The sequence below is a fragment of the Falco punctatus genome (genome assembly GCF_963210335.1).
Source record: "Falco punctatus genome assembly, chromosome: Z".
NCBI classification, from domain to species: Eukaryota; Metazoa; Chordata; class Aves; order Falconiformes; family Falconidae; genus Falco; species Falco punctatus.
Window position 1 is genome coordinate 10,099,321 of NC_137586.1, and position 16,157 is coordinate 10,115,477.

Genomic DNA, 16,157 nt, shown 5'->3' on the forward strand with positions numbered 1-16,157 from the left:
ATTTAATGGGAGTGATGTGTAGATAGTCCTGATTTACACAGCAAATTCATCAGTGCAGTAGGTTTGCATACTGGTGGTTCTGGACTTCAGGTTATTACTTTTCAGGTTTCCCAAAATCTGAAATTTTTAGACCAGTTCTGGTGATTTTTATTTCATCTTTTCAGATAATCTCGTTCATAGTTGCACATCTTTGAGCTAAGCGTATAAGATACCTTTTTTGTACAATCCTGCATTCTGTCTTACCCAACTGAGATATATCGGATTCTGAAGTGCTGTTAGGTTTTGAATTAAATCTTTGCTAGATTTGTTCCTCTGCTTGGTTATTTATTTGCTAGAAATAATGGGAAGTGCAGGCTTTTCAAGGAACAGAAGCAATAACACATTGAAAAACACAGATGTGCTGTGTCATTTAGGAAAGAAAGTGCTTGCTGTTGACCTGCAGTGAAATACATGTTTAGGTTTGGGTTTTTTTTTAATTTTCTTCCTGAGATCCTGTTAAAATCTAATTTAAAAGGAAGATGATGATGGCAGTCTGAAATCTGGTATTTACCCCCTTACTTGTGAAGGAAGGTGGAAGGATTGCTTGGTGGATACCAAACGCAATCTTCAAGATCATCTCAGATTGCTAAGTTACAGTCAGTTGTACAGCTCTGAGGCAGGACGTTGATGCTTTGCTTCCTCAAACTTGTAGCAAGTTCTAAAACTGAGGACACTTACCTTCACGCCAGCTGTTGTCCTTGTCCTCTTGTGAATAAGAGCAGAGATTTGACTAAGCTTGTGGGCTTTTTTCCCAAAGAACCTAAGGTTTGGACTCCAAGACTCATGAAGCATAATGACAGCTGTATAGTCAAATTCTCTAGCTAGCTCTAAAATAACCTGGTTTCTTCTCTCCAATCTAAGCAGTGCTTCAGTGATTCTGTGGTCTTACTGGCATACAACAGGTTTTTGTGTGTCACCATGGGCTCTAAAACAAGTGACACAGCTTCTCTCCCATTGTTCCTTTACTGCAGGCTTAGGTAAATGCACTATTAACTGCAAAATACAGTATTCTGACAAGTAGCGTATTTGTCAGAGCACAGCAGCAGCTGTTTATTATAACTAGAACAAGTTTGATATGGTAAACTTTGACAGAAGTACCAGTGTGCTGAATAGCTGCCCGCTGCTACAGATCACGGGTTTGAGAGGCAATTGTGTGATCATATGTAGCTCGGGTGAAACCTCTAAGACACATCTTTGAGGATTAACATGAAAGATCACTTAGAACTAAATAGATGGGCATTCAGCCAAATTTTCAAATCTCTGTGCTGAATTAAAACTAATTTATTAAAGACCAAGAGGGAAGGTGTACTCTCGAGAATGCTGTAAGGGAAGATACAAACTGATAAACAAACAAAAAAATAAAGATCTTAATTTTAAACTATTTCTGCTTTGGAAGTAGCAAACCAGGAGGTAGGTATGCTGACAGAACTAGTTCTTTCTGTTTAAATTCCAAGACTTCAGACTATGTGTGTTTCCACAATATGGTTCTGGTGGCTGAAAATGACAGCTGAGCTGTGAGAAATTGAAGTAAATGCAACAAAAGTTGAAAAGAAAAGAACTGAAGTAAGTACAACAAAGATTCTCAAGAGTATGAAAATGATAGGAGGAAGTCACAGTTGTCCCTGTGGCTGGGAGCAGAAGGGTCATTTAGCTCATGTCCCTTTTCCTGTAAGTTTACCCAAGAATAAGCCTGGCCTTTTTCATAGAATCATTGTGGAATGGTTTGGGTTGGAAGGGACCTTAAAGATCATCTAGTTCCAACCCCCTGCCATGGGCAGGGACACCTTCCACCAGACCAGGCTGCTCAAAGCCCCATCCAGCCTGGCCTTGAGCACTTCCAGGGACTGGGCATCCACAGCTTCTCTGGGCAACCTGTGCCAGTGCCTCACCACCCTTACAGTGAAGAATTTCTTCCTTTATATCTCTTTCAGTTTAAAGCCATTTTTCCATGTCCTGTCACTGTACGCCCTTGTAAAAAGTCCCTCTCCAGCTTTCTTGGAGACCCCTTTAGGTACTGGGAGGCTGCTGTAGGGTGTCCCCGGAGCCTTCTCTTCTCCAGGCTGAACAATCCCAACCCCCTCAGCCTGTCTTCATAGAAGAGGTGCTCCAGCCCCCTGATCATCTTTGTGGCCCTCCTCTGCACCTGCTCCAACAGGTCCATCCATGTCCTTCTTATGTTGGGGGCCCCAGAGCGGAACGCAGCACTGCAGGTGGGGTCTCATGAGAGCAGGGTAGAGGGGGAGAATCCCCTCCCTCACCCTGCTGGCCCTGCTGCTTCTGGTGCAGCCCAGGATACGGCTGGCTTTGTGGGCTGTGAGCACACACTGCTGGGTCATGTTGAGCTTCTTACCAGCCAACCAACACCTCCAAGTCCTCCTCAGGGCTGCTCTCAATCCATTCTCTGCCCAGCCTTTTAAAAAGTCTCAAGACAATTGTATGTCCCAGTATATTCCACAGCGATTTATCCCACCCCACCCCCCTCCCCGACTAGAAATTGTAACTTTGGATTTGGAGTTACTACTGGAGTTTGTTTTACCAGTGAGTTGGATCTAGAAGATTTTGCATGGAGATAAACCTGTGATTTTTCTGAGGCTGCACTGACTCTGTCCTGGGTGGTCCTCTCTTCTGTCTTTTTTTTTTTTTTTAAGTTCACTGGGGTTTATTTTTTTGCAGAATTAGAGGGAGGAATCACTAGTTAAGACAACCAGTTGGAATTAAACAAAAGTGGTCGGAGACCTGACTAGTATGATGCAATTCATGTACAGAATTCTCTGGTTATGGGAGGATGGAGCACTCTTGGTGAGCCATTCAGAGTATATACTGCTACAGCAGCGTGATGTGTATGGGCACACCAGCTGCACGCAGGGCTCCTGGCCTCTGTAGAAGTCTCTTACAAGTAGGCACGGTGTGCAGACCTCTACTGAAAGCACTGCGTGTCTGTTTGAAGGGCACTGAAGTGCAAGTTGAAGATGTAAGGGGGTGCAGCTGCTGAGTGACCTGGCTTTGTCCCCAGCAACTCCTTTAGGTGTTAATTCTGGAAATCACTGACCACAAGCACAGGCTGTCAAGTAGATTAAGGAGGAGAAGTTGGTTATCTGAGAGTCTTGAATTTCTGGCCTCAGAAGTGGTTTTGGTTTTCCTGGCTGCAGCATCAATAACAAACCATCATCCTTCCATTGATTTCAGGGCTATTCCAGACACCTGTTTCAGTGTCTGCCATATTCTAGTGCTTTTTGCTCTGGCAAAATGCCTTGATAGGGTGTGTGCTAAGAGCTCTGAACCTCTCTGTCACAGTGAGGAGAGGTTCTTGGGTAAACCGGTCCATCAGACTGAATATGGTTTCTCAGGCTTTATCTCTTAGATGAGAAATTCTTACCCTGGAGATTAAAATGGTCAAAAATACAGAACAAAACCTCTTTGGTGTGGTTTTTTTTTTCTTCTTTTTATTTTTTTTTTTCAAATAAATGGAATTTATCAAAATCCTAATAGATTTTCTCAGAATTGGTTTTCTATGAAGTTTTTTGTTGCTTAATTTGGGCCTAAAAAAATGTCTTTCTGAAAGAAGTGGACAAGCTTTCAGGCAATCTACATTATCATAATAACTGCTAAGAAATGCAAAAAAACTAAAGCTCTTGGTCTACAGTGATTTCTTGCAGTCTTTTCTACTTCTATTTAAAATGCAGGAAGACCTTTAAATGGATGAACTGAAATGGGCAGATTCGATGGGGCAAAGTTCTGACTTTGCACTGCTGATCTCTTAGCGATGGTGTACAGCAGGGAACATGACCCTGCCTCCTTGGCATGCAGGGAGTGGAACCAAGTGTTGGGTGTTTGTAGAAAAATCATGCTCTTTTTAGCATTCTCTTCTCCCAGGTGACAAGTGACAGGGCAAGAGGAGACGGCCTCAGTCTGTGCCGGGGAGGTTTAGGTTGGGTATCGGGAAAAACGTTGTCACTGACAGGGTGGTGGAGCACTGGGACAGGCTGCCTGGGGAAGGATTGAGTCACCATCCCTGGAGGTATTTAAAAGCCATGTAGATGTGGTGGTTAGGGACATGGTTTAGTGATGGACTTGGCAGTCCTGGGTTAATGGTTGAACTCTATGATCTTAAAGGTCTTTTCCAACCTAAATGATTCTGTGATTCTGCAGACAGCTGCATAATGTCTGCATCTCACATATGGAAGCCTGATCAGACCACGTGTCTCCCTAGTATGGTAGACTTATTACCAGATCTCTCCTATAGAAGCGCTCTCCCCCATCTGTAGCAAGCTCTGCTCACTGACACATGATGTTTGTAGTCATCTTATTTATGTGTTGCCCAACAGGTACACCCAGACCACAAGGAAGCAGAAATCCCTGTGGTAAGTTCCCAAATACCTGTGCGCTTGCTCTGAATTGTGTTTCTGAGAATCTCCAGAAGTAGTGTTCCTTTGAGTACAAAAAATCATAGGTGATGAGTAAACTTGGGCTGAAGGCAGCAAGCTCCACGCTTCCTCTGAGGTTCGGGGTTTCACAGTATCATAAGGACCTTCACTGTAGCAAAGGCTGGGTATGGGAATGCTTTGATCCCACCGGGGAGGGTGTATTGTGAAGAATCTGGGTTGTTGATTGTTTTGAGGGTAAAAAGAGTATGGTGGGAGTCAGACTATGTGCACCGCTTGGTTTCATCTCAACAGTGAGTAACTTCCCAAAGGCAGTCTAGAAAGCCTCTTTGGTTAATTATATGGGGTAGTCTGGTTCTGCGCTAGCCAGAAACAGCATATGGGGATGCAAAAGATGACCGTCACCTCAGCCTCTGGGTTTTCCCCTTCAGGTAACGCACCAAAATTTCACAGTGTCTAAAGTGCCCAATAACACCAACTGCACAAAGTGGTCGGGTGGCCTCGCCCCTGAGCTACAGCAGGTCCTTTCTGCTAGCGAGAGGCAGTGCGTAGAGACAGTTGTCAACATGGGGTACTCACCTGAGAATGTCCTGAAAGCCATGAAGAAGAAGGGACAGGACATAGACCAGGTAAGAGCTTGTGCAACAGGAAAGAAACCCTTGATTGGATGCTGATACTGCTGAGAAACAGCCTCGGGTTTGCAAAATGGATAGGGTGGGAATACTTTCATTGTAACAGGGGGGCTGCAGCCTGTAGCCGCTGTGATGTTTACCACTAGAGTAGTTGTCACCTGGCAGAAAAGGCTCTCAAAACTACAGTCTGCTCCTGTTTCTGATGAGAGACTGCTTGGGTCAGCCACTCCTGTGTGTGCTGAGTCAGAGTTGCGCTGAGCTTGGGGTGGGCCCTTAACCCTGTGCGGAGCTCAGAGATGTACTGGGTCTTCCCCAAAACCACAGAACCATTGGGAGGAAGCTTAGCACAGCTCCAGGCAATGCTTAGTGTTGTGTGACGAAAAACCAGTCAGCTTCCCTTGCTGAGCACTAGGGGTTACAAAGTCTGTTCTTGTGGAGAGATTGGTCCCTGTAGGCTCAGACAGCCCTGAAAGACTCTTGCAAGGCACCACTGACCCACTTTCCTTTCTGTGCTCTGGTTGTGAGCCTGCCTCGTGCTGCCTCCAACGCTTGCTAAAACCAGGTCACAACGCATAAAGCACTGCAGCGTGAAGCGTAGCTCGGGGTCTTGGATCCACTTCACACAAACATTTTGAAGGGCAGAGAGTGTGGCTAAACACTCTATGCTGACCCTGGACGGGCTGTTTGCTGTGCAGAGCGTCACCTGGCAGGACTGTGCCAGCTGGGGAGGAGTGTCCCAGTGGCTGCTGCTTGTGGAGCTGATTTGCTTGCTCGCTACCTGTGCATCAAAAGTGATTTAAGCCATGTGCTGGAGTGAGCTGTAGTATCAAGTGCGAAAAAGTCTGTTACGAGGGTGGTTTTAAATCCTGCTGTATTTGCAGGTTGTGTTCTTTTGCATACCTAGCATTACCTATTTGACCTTTCTCCATACCTCTGAAAGCTGAGGACAGTTAAGAAACTTGATAGCAGTTTGTGGGTGTGTGACCTGGGATTTGCAGCTTGCTCACCAGTATGCTGAGTTGATCTTAATAGGCTGACTGCTTTCAGATTGCATCAGTTTTTGCAGCCATCTGAGAGGAAGCTAAAAGCTGACACATCTTGACTGTTGGACCTACAGTTGCATTTTAAAAACTTGGGAGGATAAAAGTCACGGTCAGACCTCTGCCTTCTGCTCAGTGTCAGGCATGGAAGGCTAGGGATAGGCTTCTGAGCCTGCTTTGAATAGAGTGGAAGATGATGTGCAGAGCTGGTGGGAGAGTGTAAGAGTGGAAGGGCTCATCTCTTCTTTTCTCTGAACAAGCTCTTGCACAAAGAGCATCTCAGCTCTACTAGGAAGGACGTTATCTCAGTCCCTGATGAAGCTTGGGGTAGAGTTGTGCTCAACCTCTTTGTGCACAGAGATGGTATTCAACCACACGTGATAAAGGCCGCTCTGCAAACTTAAGGTTTTTTTTTTCATTCCACACAGGTTTTGGATTACCTGTTTGCACATGGACAGCTTTGTGAGAAGGGCTTTGATCCACTTCTTGTTGAAGCAGCTTTGGAGATGTACCAGTGCTCAGAGGAGAAGGTGAGGGCACAACATCTTAAGCAATAGAGAGAATGTGCTGTGATGGGGAATTCCGGCAGCAGTTCCTCTGGCTGATGTAGTTCTGGCTTTTAGGTTATACTGCGTTTTTTTTGAAACTGACTGCTAAGGGACATCCTTGTGGTGATAAAGCAAATACGTGTTAGAGCATTGGAATTCTTCTGCAATGTTGTATTACTCTCACTTATATTCATTGTTATGGGGACAGGATTTCTTAAAGACCCTGCATATTCTAGTTTTAATGTTTTGAACGCAGAGCTGTTCTGTGGCTGAGTGCTTGTACAAAGACGGTCAACTTCAGAAGCAGCAGATTATCTTTCCAGCCCTGCCAGCCTGCCCCAGCTCTGAATGTTCCGCCTTGTATGAACACGTCTGCCTGGCTGCTCGGCAAACTGGGTTATGGCTTGCTCTGCAAGAAGCTGGAAAATAGGTTTTTTTGGGTCTGGCTACTTAACCGGCACCAAAGGTACAGAGGCAGGAGTGGGTAGCCGGGGCAGAGGACAGCAGGATTTTTTGAAGTCTGCCAACCAGTTGTGTGCCACGTTGTTACATGAAATCTTTAGAGGTGCAAACCAAGCCCTTCCAGACACAGATAAGCCTTCCTGTCTGTTTTGGATGTAATGATGAGCTTGCAAACAGAGGAACTACAGTGTGAAGGTGGGAGAAGTGACTGAGTTCAGGAAATGCATTTGCTACTGGCTTAACCTTAAAATTGGAAATGGCTAATCCCCTGATCACCCATTTCAACCTGCTTGCTTGTTGCTGGTTTGTTTTTTTTTTCCCTGGAGTGGGGTGGAGGCAGTGTAAACAGCAGAGAGTTCATAAAAAGTCTGGTTAGCTGATTCACTAACTTGTCACTCATATTTTTTCAAAGCTCAGGCAGGATTATTGGTTAATGTTGGTAGTGTCGTACACAGTTTGTCCAGTAGGATTTGTGCTGATCCCCCAAGTTTGCCCTGGATCTGGGAAGCCAGTTGATAGCAAGGGCTAGTCAGCTGTTTCCCAAAGTCAAAGTTTAACTTTAAAAAACTTCAGATGCAGTAGGAGCTGCTGGATGTGGGGAGCAGGGTACCATTAATCAGCATTTTGGGGAGCCCAGATTGGGCCAGGCTGTTAAATTTCCTACTGGAGAAGAGCCACCGCCACATACTGAGCTTTGGTGCCCATGCTGAAAAGGATTTTGGAAACGGAAAGCTGAAGACACAGGGCGTTGAAGGTGAGGCCCTGTGGGCTACTGCACCCAGGGCTCTGCTGGCTCTGGGCCAGGCTGTACTTAGGGAGGAGGAATCTGCTCCATGGGGTGCCTGGTCGACAGGCTCAGTGCTAAACCTCTGCCAAGCACTGGTTGTCTTTTCTCTTGCAAATAAGGGACTGTCTGTGTTTTTCAGATCACAGAGCTTCTCCAGCTAATGAGCCAATTTAAAGAAATGGGCTTTGAAATAAAAGACATTAAGGAGGTCTTATTATTACATAACAACGACCAAGACGATGCTTTGGAAGATCTAATGGCCCGTGCAGGAGCCAGCTGAAAACACATTCCTGGGTTCTCAGCTGCGATGGAGCAGGACCAGCCCCACCACCTTCACATCCAGTGTGACTTGCTCTCGGCAGGAAGGAGTCCGGCTTTTCACATACATGGGAGAGTGACTGAGCAAGCCTGCCCACATGCATCACTCCAGCATTTCTCTTTCAACTGAAAGCAACTTTCTTTCTTAAATTAAAATTTTAAAGTGTCCTTTCCTAAGTTTCCTTTTTCCAGCTTGGCCACGGAGAGTTTAGACTACCCAGCCTCTACTGGAATTGTACATAGGTAGAGGCGGGAGTGGTTCCCCCCCTCACTGTTGCACTGGAGTTGGACAGAAGAATATTAAGTTGGTTCTGAAACTAGGATGCTTTGGTTCTTTGAAGCTGCTTTCATGGTGTCTTGTCTGCTTGTACTGAATTACTTGACTGTGTCACAGTCCAGATTAACTGGTTACATTTGACCTTTAGTGCAATGGAGTTTTATTTTTTGGTTGAAAGTTAGTAACTTAGTAAAACACTGGTTCAGAAACTGCCGCTATGCATAAAGAGAGAAGCTCTTCCTCCTGTGTGGTTTTGGTTTTTGTGGGGTTTGGTCTTTTTTTTTTTTTTTTTCCCACCCATGCATCCAACAACATCCAACAAAGCCAGACATGAGTGTCCAGTGCTGAATGGTGTGTAAGTTCTCTTGAAACAGGTAAGCTGTGAACACTGCCTGGACCTGCAGCTTGTGTTGGTTCTGGAACCTGAAGGCAGAGAGCTGGGGTCTCTGTAATAGTAATTCCCCCAGGCCCGTAGGATATTTAAGACAATGTGATGCTAGGAAGTCAGTTATCTTTTTGTTCTAAATACTACTCAGTGTGATGCAGGAGGTTTCTTTCAAGCACTTTCTTTAAAACAAATATACTCACTGCATTAGTTCCATTTCTCACACTGCTATAGAATTACATAATAACATCTAGTACTAGAATCAGGTTTTGGGTTGTTTTTGATAGTTCAAAGTATTACACTGTACATTGTTCAAATTCTAAATACATGAAATATCAGCAGTCTTGAGGAAGTTTACTGAAGTAATTTGCTAAGTATTTTGAATCTGCAGAAGAATAACTAATAAAACCCTCAAATATAACTCCCAGTGTCATGGTTCCCATCTCTCATGCCCTTTGGCTTCAGCAGATGAAGAACTTGCTGGATCCTGCCTGCCCAGGTGCTGCCTGCACCCGTAGGCACGTGTGAACACTGTGTGTTGGGCAGAACAACCAGAGGTCTCTGGGCAGGTGGCTGCGGTGGTGGAACGTGCTGCTTTTTTCGGTGGCTTATTTTTGTTTGATTGCAAAAGCCAAGCCGAGGAATCCAAAGTCCTATTACAGCATGGAACTGGGAGCACTGGACTTCATGAGGGGAAGACAGCTCAGCTGGTTCCCTGTTTCGGTAGGTTTTTCAGTAGGAGGTTTTAGCTCATCAGGACCCCAAAGGAGATGCCGTTTATCTCAGTTATGTTTTTTATATGACCAGAACATCTAATTTGGGTCCAGCGTTAACTCCTGGAATTTTCTGTGAGGTGCTCAACTATATTAATTACATACCTTTACTTAAAAAAAAGATGCTGAGGGGTGATGTAGCTGGCAAGTATCAAGGAGATGTAGAGATGGATGAGTAGAACCAGGGCAGATTGCCTTGCATCATATCCTGTAGCAATGAGCTGCACCGGCTTCTGGTGGTGGAGTGAAATTAAAGTGTTGGCCTAAGAAGGCTGTTCAGCAGCTGCTGCCTCTGTGGGTGCAGGTAAAGCAGTTGCCCAGTGTTCCTGCCCAGGTGAGAAATGGGACAGTTTGAAAGAAGGAAACGGGGTTCCTGATTAATCGGAAAAGTTGAAGACTAAACTGCTTTACTGTTACTGCTGAGAGCATTCAGTTGTGTTGCTCGTTTTGGTTTCCTCAGAATTAACATCTGAACAAGTCCTTGCCTGGTACTAGATAGTCATGAAGGGGCAGGAAGTCTTGCTAGCAAAGAAACAACTATTTAGACCAAACCTGTGAATAAAATACTTCTCTTTGATTGTGTTCCTGTGTGTTAAGTTCTTTCACAGTCTGCCCCTGCAGGGATGGCTCTTAACCCCACTGCAGTAACCGTGCTGTGTAGAGACTGATGAGGAGGTGAGAGTGGAGCCGGGTAAGATGTGAAGTGATACCTGTGAAGCTGGTCTCCTCCTTCCAAGGAGACCTGTGTACCTGTCTGTGTCTTGCCTGGTGATGCTGCTCTTGCTTTGGCAGTGAGGTTTCTGGTCTTGCATCACTGGGTAGCTGAAGGGTAGAAGCGTGTTTCTGGGGTGGCTTCTCACAGAAGGAAAGGCCAGGGGGGTGAGGGGATTAACCTGGTGGCCTAGGGGAGAGGCACTTCCGAAGAAATGTCTACCAAGTGGCACAATACGATGAGACTCCAATGTTGTTCTGGGCGCTGTGCATCACTAGTGACTCTGGTACTGTCATCCTCTTCCTGTCAAGAACAAAGCTCAGCCTGGACGGGAGGAGGTCCTGCTGATAGCTGGTACGGGGCTGGGCTCTGCCCTGCTGACAGCTGGTCAGATGACTGTGTCCCTGCTCACACTTGAGACATGAGGGCATTTCCTTAGATTCTCGGGTCAGATTGAGTCATCTACCTGGCGCTTGGCACCGGTTTAACTTTGTCAGAGGTTGTTCTGCCTTGCCCTAGCTGTTGCCGGATAGCTGAGGTCTGGGTGCTGTGGTGGAAAAAGGCCTGTGGGAAGTGTAGGGACAGAGCCAAAACTGGTGGTTGTGCTTTGAGCCAGAGACCCCCTGAGCTGCCTCCTGATGATTCTGGACAGCAGCAGCCTGGTAGGGGCTTTGGCACTGAAGAGCTGTCGGTCACCCACACAGCAGCTGAGGCCTCCTACTCTGCCTGCAGATGGCTGGAGACCTGGTGGGATGAGAGCGCTGCTGTGGTCACCACCTTGTTTCGAAGGCGACTCCTTTCTGGGGTCCTACAGTCGGTCAGGCAGTGGGAGCTGCCGATGCCCGGTGTCCCAGGGCTGCAGCATGCCACAAGGCTTTCTTCAGCTGGCCTGGTGGCTCCTGCAGCAGAGTGGCTGTGCTGGACACCCGTGGGTGGCTGACCCCAGAGCCTGCGTCCGCAGCAGCTGGGCACGGCGTGCGGCTGGGCAGCTCCCCATGCTGGGAGGCAGCTGGCTTCTGCCGGCCGTGCAGCAAAGCCTGGTGCAAGGGTCGTGCTGCTGCTGCTGCAGGCTGTGTGGGCCCGTGGCTGGAGGGCAGCTTCTGAAACATGTGGTGTCAACAGGCCAGGTGTGAAGGGGATCTTGTACTTGTTTCCAGCCCCAGGTAATATTTTGCAATCAAACAAACGATCTTTTGATGACATTTACTCAAAAAAATTCACCAGAGTTCTGCAATAAACAATTTTATTTTAAATAACATCAATTATTCAAACACCAAGCATCTGCCATGAGCATTAATAGTCTTGCAGCTGAATAGAAAAGTGAACCCATTTTGGTTCTGTATGTATTTGATTGTACGTGGCCAGGCTCTCCTAACCTCTTAGACTGCTGTAATGACAAACACTTCCACATACGTTCCTTGGGTTGAAATGAAAACCATTCATATCGGGTGTCAGTGCAATACTAAACAGCAGTAAGGAGATGACACGTTAAAAATGCTCATTTAACACATTTTCACACAAGAATTAAAGCAGCATCTAGGTAAAAACCTTAAGAGTGGAGAGAAAAATGTTACCATTTTTGGCAACACCTTTGGTAGTTTCCATTGTGTACTAAGAGCCCAGTTCTGGTATTCCCTGGGCATGCAGGCATCACAAGTATGTCTGTAGTCCTGTTATTGCCAAGGATGTGTGGATTTTCACAGCCAGGGATTTTTTTTTTTTTAATTTATTTTTTATTTTAGTAAAGTTCCACCTTCAATAGAGAAAATAAAATTCTGGGAACAGACTGATAATAAATTCTTATCTTTAATAAGGTACAGTCTTGTGGATTAGCTGGATGGTTCTAGTTTAAAAAGTATTATCAGACCTGGAAAACTGCTTTGTTGTTGTTTGGTTTTATTTGTTGTTTCTCAGTGTTCCTGGCCATTCCTCCAGGGAGCAAATAATTCCTGCTCTGGAACTTGCACTGGGGCTCAGATCTGCCAGACAGACATGCCTTTTTCACACTCCGGACAGGCTGGACAGGATTCACAGCTGTCTCGGATTTGGTAGCTGACTTAATTCCCACTTCCTCTGCTCATGGAAATTTTCAGTCACTCATCAGTCTTGTTAAAACTACCTCTAAAAATACCAAGGTTAGGACACGGCACTGTCAGTTGTGAAAATGGTTCTTCCTTGTGTGTTGCTTTAGAAATGGCTGGCTTGGGTAAGAGACTGAGAATGCCCATGAGTGTACTTGGCTGAGCTGCTCTTTAAAAGGCCTGGAAGTACAATCAACCAATACTCATCTCCCAAATGTCCAAGGAGGTGAAGTTTTCCTTCCTAGCACTGCATTACTGGCTGGGCATCTCATTTTCCTGTGACCTGTGCACACATCCTGCAGCAGTCTGACCTTTTTCCTTGGCTCCAAATGGAAATGCAAAACTCAGCAGCTCTCCAACAGCCTGTATCTCTGCATGTTCACTGAGAAAGTCCTGGGGGAAACAACATCCATTTATGCTTTCAGAAAGCACAAGGACTACCCAACCCCATGCGTTCTCCTCAATCAGGAAAGCTGTCACCATCCGCAGGTGGAGGGTGGCTTTCTAAGAGCTGCATGTTTTAAAGGGTAGAGCTCGGTTTAATGCCGTATCTTTCCTCCATGGTTTTGAGACACCAGGCGTTCAGCTGCCTTATAGCTCTCTGGTGGCTGCCAAATGCCACTACTCTGCGCTGTGCACAAGTACCGAAATACCACTGACACTCTAGTCTTGCTCCTGGGAGCCTCATTCCTCTGGGCGAGGAAGGCTTCTGAAAAGGGGACTGGGAGAACTGGGTTCAGGTGCACTTGCTACTGGCCTGTAACCTGCACAGAAGAACCGTCTTGGGAGCCATAAACTCAGACCCTGGAGGGACTCTGCTCCACAGAGTAATCCAGTCTCGGTAGCAAGAGGAAGACTAACTAGTGCTAAAAACAACCCAGCAGTCAGGGCACTGATGTAGGACTTCCTACTGCTATGGGTCCATCCCTTGGAATTCTGCTTCCCCAGGGCTACGCTGTGTGGCATTCCTGGGAGTGTTTGTACCAAACACCAGAAACTGTCACTGTGATTACTGTATTGCTGCTCAGCCAAAACTGGGCTCCTCAGGGCAGGTGTAGAAGCAGGCAGGAAAATTCACAGCTGGTCAGACAGCAGCATTCCCTTACCCTTGGCATTTCTGGCTACTGAGCAGGCTTTGACAGACCTACTACAGGCACTACTGAGACACCGAAATGGCTGCGACAGCCCAAATTTTGGAGTGGGAGCGCTCACACAGCACGTCAGCTGAGCATGTTTCAAGATCACTTGTGGCTTCTGCAAGTGGACCTGTTCTGTGGTTCACATGTGATGCGTGCAGCACCAGAGCTTTTGCAGGGCTCCAGCTGATCATTCTGTAGTTGTTGATTCAAATACCAGCTTCATGTAACAGCACCATTAGCAGCTTCTAAAATCCCACTGCTTCTAACCAAGCACTCTCTTGATGTCAAAAATCAGTTCTGCCAACCCAGATGATGAGCACTCTACAGCTGAGCCATAGTGCTGAGATCAGGTGTTGTTTGCAGCGTGTAAGTTGTTGGCCTCTCACTGTTGGCAGCAGTATGAAACCCACATGCTTAGTAACATGCTAGGTGAACCTTTGGTACAGTCTTTACTAAACCACCCATTGCCCATGACTTAAGCCATCCTTTTCAGTAGCTCTGGAGTGTTTTCCCCAGGCAAAGAACAAATGCAACAATAACCTTCCTTCCAAAAGTGACAGCACTTCTTGTCCTGCCTTGACTTCCATTTACTTATGGTCGAGTTAATGTTGGTGTACTTAAACGGCAGCTCCTCTCTCTTCCCTGGCTTGTGTTTGCAAGCACTTTTCCGGATAGCTTTTGAACATTTCTGTTCAGATCTGTGTCTGGCTTCAAAGTGTTTTTTCTTTTCCCCTCATTTTCTTGGCCACACAGAAGTGCTGTTAACATTTAAGAAGCTGCTATGAATACTGCGGACAGGACTGCCTACTACTTGGTGAGATATTTGCAGGCTGCTGAATTGTTATTCTTAAGAACACTGTCCTACTGGTATGAAGGAAATACAAAAGCTTGTGGTGCCAAGTAGTTATCTCTTATTTACTCAGAATTCTCTCCATCCTTAACTAAAAAACACACTAATCACAAACATAAAACCGAAAGTTATCCCCTACCCACTCACACTCTGCAGCACCAAGTATGCTGCAAACACTGGTGGTTCCTGTAGCTGTTCTTCTGCATGGGTAAGCAAAGAAGGTCTAAACTGGTGGAGATGTTTCCAGGGACATGTCAGTGCCAGATGAGGCTAAGTAGAGCTGAAGCTGGGCTCGCATCGTTTGGATACATTTTGACTTCAGTACCAAGATTTCATCCAGCTTGGTCACTAAATTCTGAAAATCCTGGTTAGGAAAGCAAACAGAAAGTTTAGGGAACAGTAGCAGCAGGTTGGAAAAAAATCAGCACATGTTATGCTCTGCAGCAATACATAAAAGCATGTTTTCCATTCTGCAGTGTAGCACATTAAATCAGTTTCCTGACTGAAGGCCTGACCCTTGAAAAAGTCAATGCCTTTAAATACTGAGGTTTGCTCACTCTGGTAGTTTTATTAGCTAACACAGTGGTTTAAAAATAAAAATGTATAAAGCACCTTTTAGCACCCTTCAACACTGGTTAGCTTTTCAACAGTTTGGTATAGGGACTGGTACCTGACATGCAGTTTTATGATGTACTGGACACTGTTCCTGACATTTCTTGTGTTGGATCTAGCAATCATGAAAACACAGTGAGCTGGAACAGTCATTGACCAGATACGATAGCCCATTCTGGGGAGGTGGGCGGCATTATTTAATATCAAGTCGCAGGGCCAGTCCAGCTCCTGCACAGCTACAGGTCTGTTAGATCTGACATGAGAAACATCAGCAGTGTACATAGCCTCAGCCAAGGGGAACTCTGCCTTCCAAAGCAACCTGTCACATGAATTAAAAGTGATATGAAACTGTGATTAAAACTGAAACGGAGGCAGCCATTTTTCAGTGGGGCTTGTATTACTAAGGGAGCACTCAGACTTGCTCTGCTGTCCAGCTGAGAACAGTTTGATGCCTCCATTCACAGGTCAGTGCTTAAAAAGCTGGGAGGTGTCAGCATCCTTAGTGCTAGGGGTTTCAACTGCTACTGCATGAAAATCAATTATTCAAAAGCTTATTTGGCTGGACTCCAGCTATCTCGTGCACTGTGCCTTTGTCTTGCAGGGACATCAGGACTGTAATGAAGACCAGCTCAGCTGCCATGGCATATTTTTCTTAAGCACTTTAAATACTGCTTTGTTCAGTATGTGGCTAATCTTGGCAGGAGTCTCTCTTTGGGCCAGTTTCATGGCTGGGGAAGTTGCAACCATCTGAAAGTGGAAGGAGAGAAACTGATATGTGAAGTCCAGGCTAATTTCACTGCCCCAAGAAAGGTCATGATGTGAAATAACACTACAGGATACAAGTTACTCACAGACTGCTTCGAGGATTGGCAAGCTTATCATAATTCTGCTAGCCAGAAAATGATTGCTTGCTGCAAGGGGCAAATAAATGGGGCAATGGGGGGAGGGCCTGGTGTCTAATAACCAACAGACTTAGCACTAACATTCTCAAAAGATTTTCAAAAATTAAAAAATAAAAGATTGCTTTGTATCATTGCATTCTCTGCCACAAAACTAATACAATTTATGGATCTTGCGCTGCTTTGTGAACTTCTATACGTTATCTGGTGACACATCACGT

At 45.7% G+C, this 16,157-nt stretch overlaps 2 protein-coding genes across 5 annotated transcripts in view; one reads left to right on the plus strand and one right to left on the minus strand.

The window, feature by feature from the left end:
* Positions 1 to 9,291, plus strand: part of UBAP1 (ubiquitin associated protein 1) — a 35,598-nt gene extending 26,307 nt beyond the window's left edge. For 2 of the 4 annotated variants that reach the window (XM_080371168.1, XM_080371165.1), the window contains exons 5-8: positions 4,365 to 4,400; positions 4,853 to 5,050; positions 6,522 to 6,623; positions 8,030 to 9,291. In XM_080371168.1, the coding sequence (XP_080227294.1) occupies positions 4,365 to 4,400; positions 4,853 to 5,050; positions 6,522 to 6,623; positions 8,030 to 8,170 (477 nt within the window). In that variant the 3' untranslated portion in view covers positions 8,171 to 9,291. The remainder of the gene's footprint in view (positions 1 to 4,364; positions 4,401 to 4,852; positions 5,051 to 6,521; positions 6,624 to 8,029) is intronic. The other 2 variants (XM_080371166.1, XM_080371167.1) reach the window with 2 other exon arrangements.
* A 407-nt stretch (positions 9,292 to 9,698) lies between these two features.
* KIF24 (kinesin family member 24) overlaps positions 9,699 to 16,157 on the minus strand; it is a 33,559-nt gene continuing 27,100 nt past the window's right edge. The window contains exon 13 of the mRNA XM_080371146.1: positions 9,699 to 14,789. Coding sequence (XP_080227272.1) covers positions 14,649 to 14,789 — 141 coding nt within the window. The 3' untranslated portion in view covers positions 9,699 to 14,648. The remainder of the gene's footprint in view (positions 14,790 to 16,157) is intronic.